General features: G+C 40.5%; 1 protein-coding gene across 3 annotated transcripts in view; it reads right to left on the bottom strand.

Moving 5' to 3' along the window:
• Nucleotides 1-5398: 5398 nt before the first annotated feature.
• plcl2 (phospholipase C like 2) overlaps nt 5399-13985 on the bottom strand; it is a 48141-nt gene continuing 39554 nt past the window's right edge. For all 3 annotated transcript variants that reach the window (XR_014531531.1, XM_083529483.1, XM_083529482.1), the window contains 2 exons: nt 8221-8330; nt 5399-6705 (listed from right to left, as the gene is read on the bottom strand). Coding sequence is in view for 2 of the 3 variants with exons in the window: in XM_083529483.1 (XP_083385609.1) it covers nt 6508-6705; nt 8221-8330 (308 nt within the window). In the remaining variant the exon portion in view is untranslated. The remainder of the gene's footprint in view (nt 6706-8220; nt 8331-13985) is intronic.

The raw sequence follows: 13985 nt of genomic DNA on the forward strand, positions 1-13985 counted from the left end.
CATGGTAATAATTGAGAGCCAGCAAGGGCAGACTACAAGGTGGGGAGGGACTCAGGCTTTTAAACAAAAGGCAGTGGGATTTGTAGAAATAGAGGCTGATTGTAACAGAGTCTGGGTTTAGGAGGGAATCAAAACTGTCAGCAGTAGAATCAAAAGGTCCCAGGATCGGACGTCAGTTTGGACACTGCTTTGTGGTGGCTCGATGGCATGCTATAAAATGAATGTATTGTGAGATCGATGTTGGCTTGGGTACCAGGTCAGCTTGTGAATTTATGTGCTTAGACTTTACTAATATGCTCAGTGTTGGCCTGTAAGAATACACACACACACACACACACACACACACACACACGCACGCACACGTGCTTAGTTTTATAATCTGCAGCACACCAGTGCGGATATTCAGGATCAGGCATGAAACCCACTGATGTTCAGAATTCACTTAGGCCAGCAGATATACACGTCCAGCCACATGCACACACACGTGAAAATTCAGACTCGGGCCTTTTTGGCAGAGCTACATCCTGGCACTCTTTGTGTTTGGATAAGATTTCACGTTGTTATCAAGCGTTTGGCCGGTTCTGTTAATGTTCCGCTCACTCAACCGCCTTGATCCGATGCAGAATCCAAACCTGCAGTCAGGAACAATCTCTGCCTTGCTAATTTAGTCCGCTTTGAAAACAAGCTGACAACCAGCCGGCTACAAGAGTTCCTCGAAGTCATCCTTATAAGCTTTCGAGTCTTATATTGTAATAACATTTAGAAAGGGACAGACCCATTTATCATAAATAAAAAAAATAAAAAAAATTAAGAATACTTTTGGGCAATTCTGGACCCCTTTTTAGTGCCTGGATTATAATATAAAAACTTGTGCTAATTTCTTTCTTTAGCTCGTTTTAATACGTTTTAATTGTTTTTACTTTTTTTTTTATTTGACATATTTGAAGTAGAACTTTGCTTCAAAATTTGTAGAAAAAAAAATGCCACATTTCACACAACTAATGTGAACCAATTTTATACATAAAATCGAAAGCATAATGTTTTTCTTTTAGAAATTGAAAATCTGGCATACAAATAAACCCAAAATGATGTTTTTAGGGTAAAATGTACATGATAATGATGATCTTGGCCAGATGTGCTTGTATATGATAATATATTTGCACATTTTACACATTATTAAAAAGACTTAAAGGATGCACATGATTGCTGTTATTTTAATATTCGACTTAAATATTACCTGAAAATTTTTTGATGATTTTGAAAAGATCAGGCGACCAAAGAGATCAGTTGATGAATGCATCTGTCTTCTGCCGATCATCTAAAAGGCAAAACGACTATTTAATTGACCACCATAACAAGCTTTAAAAGGGCCAAGCTTTCCTAGATACACCTCTGATTAGCGATTACAACCGAGAGATTTTCTACACAGATACAGTAGGGAAATAAAAGAAAAACGGTTCCACCGTGATTTTTTTCCCACCAAACTATTCGCAGAAACCCAAACCATCCAAGCAGTTTGTACTGTAGTATTTGATTGTGCAATGCAAGTTATTTGTGGAAGCCTCATCTGTTTCTTTTTTTTGTTTTTGTACCAGAATAAAACAAACTGTGGCCACCTTAATGCAACCAACCTCCGCCCTCTCGTTTCCTTCCCATCAATCAACTGCCTCATGCAAAAGCCCTCTTTAAGGTTTCTCAGATGTGTAAAGGGAGGTGGTAGCTTTGTGGTAAAGGCAGTCGACTCTGGCTAGGCAGGTCACAAGTTCAATACCCAGCACCACCAAACTGCCACTGCTGGGCCCTTGAGCAAGGTTCTTTACCCTCAGCTGCTCAGTTATGGGTCTCTGTGGATAAGGATGTTTGTCAAATTCATAAATATAAGTAAAAGCTGATGGAAACTTGCAGAGAAACAGATGGGAAAAAAACAGGACTGGTAAAGCTAACATGATTTTATTTGCAATTTTCCCAAACCTACAAATCTTCATCTTCTTTCTGCTTCTCCCATTAGGGGTCGCCACAGTAGATCATCCGTTTCCATACCCCCGGTCCTCTACATCTGCCTCTTTTAAACCAACTACCTGCATGTCTTCCTTCACTACATCCATAAACCTCTTTGGTCTTCCTCTTTTGCTCCTTCCTGGCGGCTCCATCCTCAGCATTCTCCTACTGATATACCCCATGTCCCCCCTCTGCACATGTCCAAACCATCTTAATCACACCTCCCTCACCTTGTTTCTAAAACGTCCTACATGCACCGTCCCTCTAATAAACTCGTTTCTAATCCTGTCCATCGTCGTCACTCATAACGAAAATCTCAACATCTTCAGCTCTGCTACCTCCAGCTCCACCTCCTGTCTTTTACTCAATGCCACTGTCTCTAAACCATACAACATAGTCCCCAAACCTATAAATAATTTCTTTAATTATTTAGATCACAGGTTAGAGCATGTATCGAGAGTACAACAGTGCTGGATTAGTGTCTCCTCCAAGCATCTTTAGGTTTAGGTTTAACCCTTGGTTTTGGATATTAAAAGAAACAGCGACCGGTTTTTTCGTCCCTGTGGTTTGTGTAGCCACATAAATAAGGTAAAGTCTCCCTCAGTGGCACATGAAGGCCGAGGACAGGCGACAGCAAGAGTGTGATTTTATTCGGAGCGACAGCACGCCATATCCAGACACCCTCAGGCTTTTTTCCCCCACTGCCTGCCGTGAACAGTGCTGCGGTCAATAGCAGCCGTGTTTGTCCTGCCAGATCCACTCCGATCCTGTGTGAAGGTTGTAGAACTCTCAGTTCCTTCAGGGAAAGAAAAAAACACAAAAAAGGCTCGTTTTGCTTTCACCTGGATGACAGTAAACTGTTTGAGACTTTCATTGCATCTATTATTTATTACGGCAGTTTTGCAAGCTCACATGTACATGCCAAGTGTTATTCAGCAAAAATGCCTGAAGGTTAAGCCAGGTGGAGTGTGTGTGTGTGTGTGTGTGTGTGTGTGTGTGTGTGTGTGTGTGTGTGTGTGTGTGTGTGTGTGTGTGTGTGTGTGTGTGTGTGTGTGTGTGTGTGTGTGTGTGTGCATGTGTGCATCATTTCTCAAAGGTGTCATCACCGAGTGCTTAACAACATTAAAAACGCTGACAGCAGTGCTCTGTTTTCTCTCCTGGTTGTCTTTTTTTCAATCTTTTTTTTTTCCCGCTATTCATTTCTGTACCTGGTTATGAATTTCTGTTTTCACATCACAGCTTGTTAACGTTTAATTTAACAAGCTATTCCATGTTTTGTGTATCTGTTCCACACCGTCTCGTGTTGTCTAGTCTTTTGTCTAGCACTGTTTGCACCAGGTTGCATACGATGCACTTTATGCCGTGTGATGTAGCTCTATGTTGTTTTATGCAGCACCTGGGTTCTGGAGAAACTAATTTCAAGTCCTATTCACGGTGTACAATATATGGTTGAAATGACAATAAAAGCTTTTTGACTCGACTTGATTTACAATTTTGATTTCGTACTTCATGAGGAGAATTTATTATTCCATACATCTTTAAATATTTTATTGTCCAACTTCCTTAGTGCAGTTTGCATTCAAAAGAAAGACCCTCTAATTCGTCGATCCTTGACAAGTACTCAAAAATAAAAGCCATTTACCGTTTGCACTCGACGCTGATCTCGACCTTCTCGTTACAGTACTGAAGTACAAAAATAAAACTTGTGCCGCATGTTTCCCAGTTTACAATGCAAGTAGTCACAAGTTCAATCGACTCGTGTGCCAAGATTGGATTGCACACAGAGAGGTCTGTATCTTAGAGGGCTTTCACACATGCCTTCTACAGGTTCAGTCGGGGTAAATGAAACCCTTGTGTGTTTTTCCCCTCAGTGTGGTTCTTCATGCAGGTGAGAAAGCAGCGATAACACTCAGGTGTGAAACAAAACAAACGGTCCTGACTGACATGGGTTTTCCAAGTTATCTTGATTTTAATGAGAAAGCGATTTGACACTAAATCTGCAAGAAGGGACTGAAACGTTGGGGATTTTGGATTGCGTGCAGCATTTCTTGTAGACCCGAGTTGACAAACTGACATGCAAAAATTGGATAGAATTATTGAGCTGCATTTATTCCAACTAGATGAATTTCTAAGCAATTTTACAGCATTTAGCAGATGCCCTTATCCAGAGCATTGATGTATCTCCTTCATACAGCTGAGCAGATATGGGGTTAAGGGCCTTTCTCAGGAGCCCAGGAGTGGCAGCCTGGTGTGATTGGGATTTGACCTCACGACTTTTAGATCCACCTCCCAAAAATTGTAAGGAGCTTTTTACTTGTCACATGTACATTACAGCATAATTAAATAATTTTTTCACATACCCCAGCGGTGTTAGGAACCTGGGGTTAACCATAATACAGCACCCCTGCAGAACATAAGTTTAAGGCCGGTCTATTTAGTAGCCCAGAGCCTTAACCACTGAGCTACCACTCTTATGATAGCAAAATGCTTCAAAATACTTACACCAACCAGGCATAACATTATGAACGCCTGCCTAATATTGCGTTGGTCCCCCCTTTGATGCCAAAACAGTCCTAACCTGTCACGCATTAACAGCAATTTCGTCATCAATGAGCCTCGAACACCCACGACCCTGTCGTCAGTTTACCGCTGTTCCTTCCTTTGACCAATACTCCTGACTCAGTCGTCTAGTCATCACAATCTGTCACAAACACATGCCCATATTTCCTGGTTCTAACACATCAACTTTGAGGACAAAATATTTACTTGCTGCTTAATATACCCATCCCATCCCATAGGTGCCATGATAAAGAGATAATCAGTGTTATTCACTCACCAGTCATAATGTTCTAATGTCATAACGTTATGCCTGATCGGCATATATTATACCTTTTTTATTAAATAATAACCTCTTCAGTAATTCAGCACTGGTCCACATCCTCTGTCTCACAAAACCCCACTTTTCGAAAGTCTATAAACGTTCTTTACCAGTAACGTATTCCTGACTAATGAAAGAGTTTTATGAGTATGTTTTCCATCCCACACACACCTCATCCAATTGAATTATAAGCATTGTAAAACCAAACCAAACAGTATGACATGAAGCTGGGTTCAATGGAGCCAAAAAAAACATTTGCATGGAAACTTTATCCAGCTCTAGACTTTTGGTTAAACAGAAAGTAGTCAATCTGAGCAAACTAAAAAATAGCCAGACAGAGCAAACCTTTTTACCTGCATCAGTACCACACTGCAACTTCGACAAGAAAGAAAGAAATCACCAATTACTCACAATCTGTGTAACAATACAAAAAACCAACAAAAAATGTATAAATCCGTACCTCAATGTGATGTTTTTTTACTGTTAGATAGATACATGGAGTCAAGAGTAAGACACAGGCGATGTATTCAACACCTTTTATTTCAGAGCTTTCAGGAGTTCACGGCATAAAAACAAAACAGCTTTTTGTTGTTTGTTTGTTTCAAAACTAACCCGATTCTCCCACTACAATTAAAAAGACACTGACTCGTACAGCACGGAAAAGAATCGAACAAAATTGTTTTCCGTTTCTTGGCGTTCTGGTAGGGCGATGAAATCGGAACGGGAGTGGTTCACTGGGTGCAACAGTAGATCGGCACGACCAACGAAATGAGCCAGAGATGCACACCGGGGATTGGCAGGCTTAGCATTGGCAGAACACACGGAAAACATGTTTTCCTCTAGCAAACGTGTAGGCAAAGCATTACCAGAAACAGTGACTAGGAGTTAACCACGTACCTATAACACATTTTGTATCCTTGTCGGTTGTGTTTGATGGTATTGTGTGTTTCCTCAACCGACACATGAGTGGCACACCTTCGTCTTTCTGTTTCGACATTCGCACGTGTTTGCACAAATAAAATATTCTCTTTACAACGGCTGTTCATCTTAACAAAATAAATCTCCTCCGTTAAAATGGTGCACGTAGCAAAAAAAAATAAAAAAAAGAAAAAACATAAAAGATCTCCATATATTTATATTTTATATACATACACATACTGTTTTTGGCAGACAGAACATGAATTAGTTTGTCATTGTAAACAGCTCGACTCTCAATTCTCTCGTTTCGAATCATTCTCGGCTCCAGTTTTGGGTCCTCTAAATGTGTTGTGCTTCGAGAAGGTCCCGGAGCGAGGCTCCGTTAAGTGCACATCTGAGTTCAACACCGCAGTGAATCGCGACACTGTGCCAGCACACTAGCAAGGCAATCAGCAGGCTCTGGAAAGAAAAGTAGTTCTTTTTTTTTTTTTTTTATCCTGTCCTGAGGATTGAGGTTTGGGGTTGGGGATCGGGGCAGGATTTGGTGAAGTTTGTTGAGGCACTTTGGCCCAACGTATGGAATGATACTGTAAAAAGTGTAGAAGAGACACTGATTGTTTAACAGCCTGGCTTCTTCTTGATCCCTGAATCACTCTATTCTTTCCTGTAATGTCACAATCTCAGCAGGGCTTTCGGAAAACTTTGACAAGCCCTCAATTTTCCTCGTCATCGCTGGCGTCCTCTTCTCTGGACACCCTCTCTGGAATGGCTCCCAGGCTGCGCCGGAATCTGGACTCAGAGCCCGACAAAGTTGCCCCTTTGGCTAGGTTGCAGGCGAGTGCAGCGTAATGCACCTGCTTCAGGTTCTCCAGCACCTCGTCCCGGGCGTTCTTCAGCAGGTCGCCCTGACCCTGGAAACACAGCAGCGAAACGCTCAGCATTACATATGGAGAAACAGGACTTCAGCAATACATATGGAGAAATGCAAGACGCATACAAAGCTACTCGAACACGGAATCAGGAAAACCAAGAATTGTCATTTGATTAAACTATTAGTGTTTCTACTGAGGAAAAAAATTTAATTAAAAACAACCAGATAAGAAATAATGTTTTTTTTTTTTATTATTGTTTTATTAGGACACTAGCAAGAACAGTCGTAATGACATTTTGTGTATCCCTATGGCAACAGAATGCAGTTTTCAAACTGGCTATGCAAAAACAAATATGTGTAATTCAATAAGAAAGGAGGGGAAAAAACCATCAGTGCTGAACTTCAGGCACATTACATACTGAAACTGTCGAAGGAATAGATTTTTCGAACATCCATCCAATCTAACAAGACACTGTAGCACTTAAAGTCTCTGCGAAGTTGACAGATTTCACTGGCGAACAACCTGAAAACCCTTTACTGACTCGCTCTCTCCGGCCCTGCTCTCCAATTAATTATGTAGTCTGGCAAAGTTCTTTGCCAGGATAAACAACAGGAATGACCTTCAGGGAAAACGAGTGCGCTTTAATCGAAGGGTGGCTTACGCACGTAGTGTAATGTTTAATTAGCACATGCAAATGCGATTTGTGTTTAGGGCTAAGTAGTCATTATTACAGTGAAAAGGTCTCATATATTCATCATTAAGTGGATTTAATTACAGGGCGGACCACTGAAACTTTCAATTTCGAGTGAACCAAATCTCCAGGGCCACTCACTGTCCGCGTTACATCTGCATCTATTATGACACATTGAAATGCTGTGATAAAAAAGATGCTCTCCTGTATTATCCTAAAACACCCCAGAAAGCAGCTGGTTCTTTTATTTCAGACTGGGGAATCATTGTTAGTTTGTCCTGGTGTCAAAACAGGGATCTGCTTTATCATTCAGACCGGCTCGAGCTGGATCGTCGGAATCTGAAAGCGTCTTACGACAGAAGTGTGTGAAATGTCAGATAAACGGTTTGGATGAATGGCACAATGGCAAAGCGCCGTGTTACGGCTTGAGTATGTTTTCGCTCCAAGTTAGAAAGCCAGCTACTGTAACAACAAATCATGCATTGGGTGGTTGCTGGCCAGTTCCATGCCAGGCCACAAGGGGTTTCAAACTAATATCTTGAACATGAAACCTAATTAATCCACCCTTAAAGAAAAAAAAAACTCTCTTGTAAAATAAATTAATAACTCAAACCTCTGGTTCATGTTGCCTATTGAGAGACAACTTCCCAAAAATAATACCTGTGGCAGGTAGCATACTGCAGAAGAGGTAGCAGTAACTTAAAGAATGTGTAGCCCTGGGCAGTTCAGTTGTAAAGGAGTGTAAAGTGAGAGCAAAAGAAAACGAGGGGGCGTAAAGAAAACGCCAGAGGAAGTAAATAGGGAGTAAAGATAAAAAAAAAGAAAAGGTCAGAAAGAAAAGATACAGTGTATGCAGTGCTCACCTTTAGAATAGTTATGTTCCAGGAGAAGCTCTCCACTGCCTTGTGGAGCTTTCTGCCTTTCAGGCCCTCCTTCACCGCCATGGTATTAAGATTCTCATGGAACTCCATAGCTGGAAAAAACAACAGCAGAAAAACAGGAACGTTATTTCTTACTTTTATTCGAACGACTGCCTCAGCAACAACATACTCATACAATGAGTGTTCATTTGTAACAGTGTGAGATTTGATTAAATACTAAACTTCACATCAGATTTTTCGATGTATGAACACAAACGTAAAGCTGAAGGCCATCAACGCTTTTAAGTGTGAAGCAGTGATTTACAAGGCTACAAAGAAAAGTTATTCGGGTTCAGCTTCAACAAACAGAGCAAGTCAGAGTCTCTACCCATTGTGCTAAAACTCTCGTCGTATATATGATAAGCAAAAACAAAACAAAAATTACATACATCCTAATTAAAGTGGTGATACTGTTACTACCCTTAAATTGTCTGAAAAAAGTTCAACACTTTCTAAATAATTTAATTATAGCTACTAATTTTATATATATATATATATATATATATATATTAGATATATGAAACGATGCAATGCGATACAAATGCCAATGTGTATCCGATGCACACTTTTGAAAAATCAATGCGTCGTAAACTTTAATGCCGATGCACCAATGCAAGTCTGTGTATCTCACTAATGCATCTATACTGATTTCTCTTATGTGGTTTTCGAAGCTCCGCTGTAACCAAAAACAAAAATGCCAGCGTCAGCACTTTAAAACCGGCTGCTTTGCACCCACCTCACTTCCCATAGACATTGTAAAACCTCTCCTGGCAGCTGAGCCAAAAAATAAATTAAAAAAATCGCATCCAGCGATCCGACTTTATATGAACATTGTATGGCATTGCATTTCCCCGATCGTGTTACAGAAAAAAAAAAAAGTTTATTACATTGGTTAGGATTAGCGCCAGTCATGTGTCTCCACTCAACCATGTTGTGTTTGCTGTTTAAAATCCAGCATGGAGGTGAAAAATCTGGAGTGTTCAGGCAAAGAAGACATGTAAAAGAGCGTGGCTGGTACACTCGTATGGTAAGAAAACACGACCAAAAAAAGGAATATAGCATGGAGAAAAAGCATAGGGAGAAGGAAAAGAGTGTGTACACGGCAGAAAAGACAAGGAATCCTTTCAGACAGCATTAGTGACGAAGCAGGAAAAATAGAACGGCTTTTTTTTTACCTTTTCATCCTTTCTTTCTCAGTTGTATGCTGAGAGAATGCTTTCTAATCTTTTTTAATGCGTCTGGATAAAAATCGGTCTGTGTGTGTGTGTGAGTGTGGAGGACTAGAAAAAATACTGAAAAAGTAAAAAAAACAAAATGCATCTCAAAACTCAAGCCGCTTGACCACTGTGCTATAAACGAGTTCTAGGCTGTCCTCGAGAAGTCTGATCAATGACGCCGCGCGGTCTCTCTGAGGGCAGGTGATTTGTCATCTTCACAAGATGAAGACGTTATCGGGGGAACCTGAATGTCACGCTTCATGATTACTGATCGGGTCTAATGTGTGTTAACCTCTGCGACGTGTATAAGCGAGAAGAGGTGTTGCCGGATTTAATAGCGCATGACTGTGCTGAGGATTGGGACTGGCAGCACATGCCTCTCGTGGCAGGAGTTGCCTAGCAACATACTGTAGGATGAGGGTGGGAAATACTCCACGCATAATTCAAACGCAGCTCTGCAGTAAATGCATGCTCTGTACAGAGACGCTTAAATCCAAGGAAATCTGAGAAACTGTCACAAACCGGAAATTGCAAAAAGTTTGATTGGAGATTTGCAATAAATCGACGACACGTTTTTAAAATCATTAGTCGCACGCCGAGTGTCTCGCCTTGACGCTCTGAAGAACTCGACTGTCCAAACCAAACCTGTGGTACATTCCAGCAGAAAATCAGCCGAGATTCACAGCATAATAACTATAGAACTATAAGAGCTTATACTCTGAAGTACTGTATGTCTAGTGTCACTCGCTGCTTCACAACACCAGCTGTCCGTCCGCCCATCCGTCCTTCCTTCCTTTCACATTTCCTGTCTATTTATTTCCTTCCTTCTTTCCTCTTTACCTGTATTTTATCTTCCTTCCTTCCTTCCTTTCTTCCTTCCTTTTTTCCACTTTCCTGTCTATTGTTTTCCTTCCTTCCTTCCTTCCTTCCTTCCTTCCTTCCTTCCTTCCTTCCTTCCTTCCTTCCACCTTCCTTTCTATTATTTTCCTTCCTTCCTTCCTTCCTTCCTTCCTTCCTTCCTTCCTTCCTTCCTTCCTTCCTTCCTTCCTTCCTCTCCGCCTTCTTTTTTTCCACTTTCCTGTCTATTGTTTTCCTTCCTTCCTTCCTTCCTTCCTTCCTTCCACCTTCCTTTTTATTATTTTCCTTCCTTCCTTCCTTCCTTCCTTCCTTTCTTCCTTCCTTCCTTCCTTCCTTCCTTCCTTCCTTCCTTCCTTCCTTCCATCCATCCTTCCTTTCTTCCGTCCTCCCTCTCCGCCTTCCTTTTTTTCCACTTTCCTGTCTATTGTTTTCCTTCCTTCCTTCCTTCCTTCCTTGCTTCCTATTATTTTCCTTCCTTCCCTCATTTCTTCCACTTTTCCTGTCTATTTTTTTCCTTCCTTCCTTTCCACCTTCCTTTTTTCTACTTTCCTGTCTATTGTTTTCCTTCCTTCCTTCCTTTCTTCCTTCCTTCCTTCCTTCCACCTTCCTTTCTATTATTTTCCTTTCATCCTTCCATCCTTTCTTCCTTCCTTCCATCCTTTCTTCCTTCCTTCCTTCCTTCCTTCCTTCCTTCCTTCCTTCCTTCCTTCCTTCCTTCCTTCCTTCCACTTTTCCTGTCTTCTGCCCTCTTATCCACGCACCCGCTGCTACTGTATGGTTTATACGGTAGTTTATAGTTTATACACATATACTGTATCATTTGTACAGTAGTTTATAGTTTTTATATATATACTGTATAGTTACAGTAGGGTACTGCAAATTGCTCTGTTTAGCTAAATTATTAATATATGACATTATACTACTCTTTACATATTTATTTTCAAGTTACGATTCCACCCTGGGAACATCTTCAGGATAGAGGACTGAAGGAAAATCAAGGATGATATGGGAATGGCTGTTTACAGCTGCTGTAATGTAAGTGACAACATAAACTAGTTTGTTTTAAAGGGCATTTTACAACATGAAATCTAACTAAAAATGAATAAAAACATTTTGTACCTTAATAATAATAAAATTATAATAAAAAAAACAACTGCACAAATCAAAGTGTCAATTCAGAAGGAAGCTCTTCTATTTGCATACTGCTCTTTCAATGATCTAATCTTCTTTTCACTCTGCACAACATTTGCATAGAAGCAGTTGATGAAACCGGGATAATTAGCATTTTCTTTCAAAAAGTTCTTATAAAGTCAATTAAAATGGACCTCAGACACATCCCTGCTTCCTGCATTTTACTCAGGTCCTGCAAAAAACATCCTTGAATCGAAGTATTGATGAACAGCGCAAGTCGTTAAGGCGATCTGTGCTTCCTGAGCATCATAAACGAAACTCCATTTGAGCCCTTGATGAAACATTTCCAGGGAATTCCAACCCTAGAACATTATGCACTGGTCATGTCGTTTGGAACTGCTCTGTAATTAAGCGGGCGGTTCGAGCTAGCGTGAAAACAAGCCTTGCTAACCTGTTCCTCCGGTGAACCGATGAAACGGCGTCTGAAACGTCTCGTTTTGTCGGAAGTGCTGGCAGAGGTTGATTTTATTTTGTGCTTGAATTAGAGAGCTTTCTTACAAATGACACATCTGAAGTATTATTTTAGGAGACACCAGGCATCCAAATGAAATTACGGTGCAACAAGCGTATCTTGTGTTTGGCATTTCACATTACCCCGAGGGCCTTCTGAATCACTCAGAGAGGCAAAGCTGTACAAGTGTGTAATAATGACATTGCTTTGTTACCCTCTGGAGAACTACTGATGTGGCATTAGTAAAATTCCCAAGGTTACATAACATCACATTCCTTTTCAAATAGCACAAAGATGCTCGTTTTTTGACTTACTCATAATGCCACTGTTGCACCCTTGAGGTTGCACTGAATAATCTTTACTGCTATCAATTAAAAACTTTGTATGTTTGTTGTCTACCAGGTCCTTCTAACCAAAGATCTTTGCTGGTCGACATCAACTAGTACTATAACTAAAAGTACTACTACTTATACTGCTGCCAGTAATACCACTACTACTACTAATAACGCTGCCTGTTATACTACTACTACTACTACTACTACAGGTAGTCCCTGATTTACAATAGAGATGCGTTAGAATGATCCCATTGTAACTTAAAAAATATCGTAAGTCGAAATGTGGCCTAGCCTACTCAGGAATCTTAAAAAATGATGATCAGTATGGGGTGGTGTACCATCACTGGTTCATGATTAAACCAATTACAGTACATAATTTAGCAAAACATTAGTGCCAACATACTGTACCGCTTATACTTTGTTACGTTTGTTTTCCGCACTAAATTTGTTTTGTCGAATCGCTATCGTCATCGTAAAAATGTCGAGTCATCGTAACTTGGGGACTACCTGAACTGCTGCTGCCAGCAATACTACTACTACAACTACTAATACTAATACTGCTGCCAGTAATACAACTACTATTACTACTTCTTTTCCTATTACTACTACTACAAAATAATAACACTGCTACCAGAAATACTACAAGAACTTTTACTAATACTGCTACCGGTATTACAGTAATTCCCAGTTTATCACGATGGTTACGTTCCAAACCTGCCCACGATATACGGACGCCACCCCAAAAATGCTATGTATACAGTACTGTGCAGTATTAACATTTTACTTCAATTTATAATAATAATATTTTAATCAATAAATATAATTATTTCAACATAAAACTCCATGAAAACAATTCCCTAAAAGTTTTTAGGTCGATCGTGCTATCCGTGAGAGACCGTACCACATTGCTAATGCATTCCATCTGCATCATGACTGGTGCACATCTAACGCACCATCACTCCTACTCTCAGTGCTCGCTGGTCACCCAGAAGTTCTGTAGTGAACGCCAGCACGGTAGACTGACAGGCCGTCTGATACCATACGACGTAAACGGACGAGGTTCGGCTTGTCTTCCGGAGACATTCTATTTAGTTAACGGATTAAAAAATAATGTAATCTGAATGGAAGGAAAGGCATTCGTTTGCATTTCTGCTGCTGCCTTCTCGGCTGAAGTTGCAAGGAGATTGTGTAAAGGAGTAAAAAAATAAACATCAGCAACAGCATTTGTTCTTCTTTAGGAGACATGGAGTTATATTGTAAATGAGAGTAGCGCGGTTTACCGGAGAAAAGGTTTGGTATGTGAGTAGCTTTTATTAAAGTTCAATGTAATGAACTAAAAGATGGAAGATTTTAATGGTAAAACCTGTCAATTCAAATAGATTAACAAAAGAAGTGTCTGGGTTCGCGGAAGAAAAAGAGCTTAATGTGTGAACGCTTAATCGGTTCTGACAGTTCCATCAACCTAAATCGATGGGAACCTCTGCCGACCTGCCAGATTGATCAGCTGCCAGTCACGGTAACCTAGCAACAGCAATAGTGGACCAGGTAGTGATAAAAAAAGGTCTTTCTTGGCTGGTGCTCCTCCACTGACAAGGCTAAGTCAAGACATTATCAGATGAACGAAGATGTACGTCTTACAGTCTTCCAACAGGCTTG

This window comes from Silurus aristotelis (assembly GCF_946808225.1).
Source record: "Silurus aristotelis genome assembly, chromosome: 25".
Taxonomy (NCBI): Eukaryota; Metazoa; Chordata; class Actinopteri; order Siluriformes; family Siluridae; genus Silurus; species Silurus aristotelis.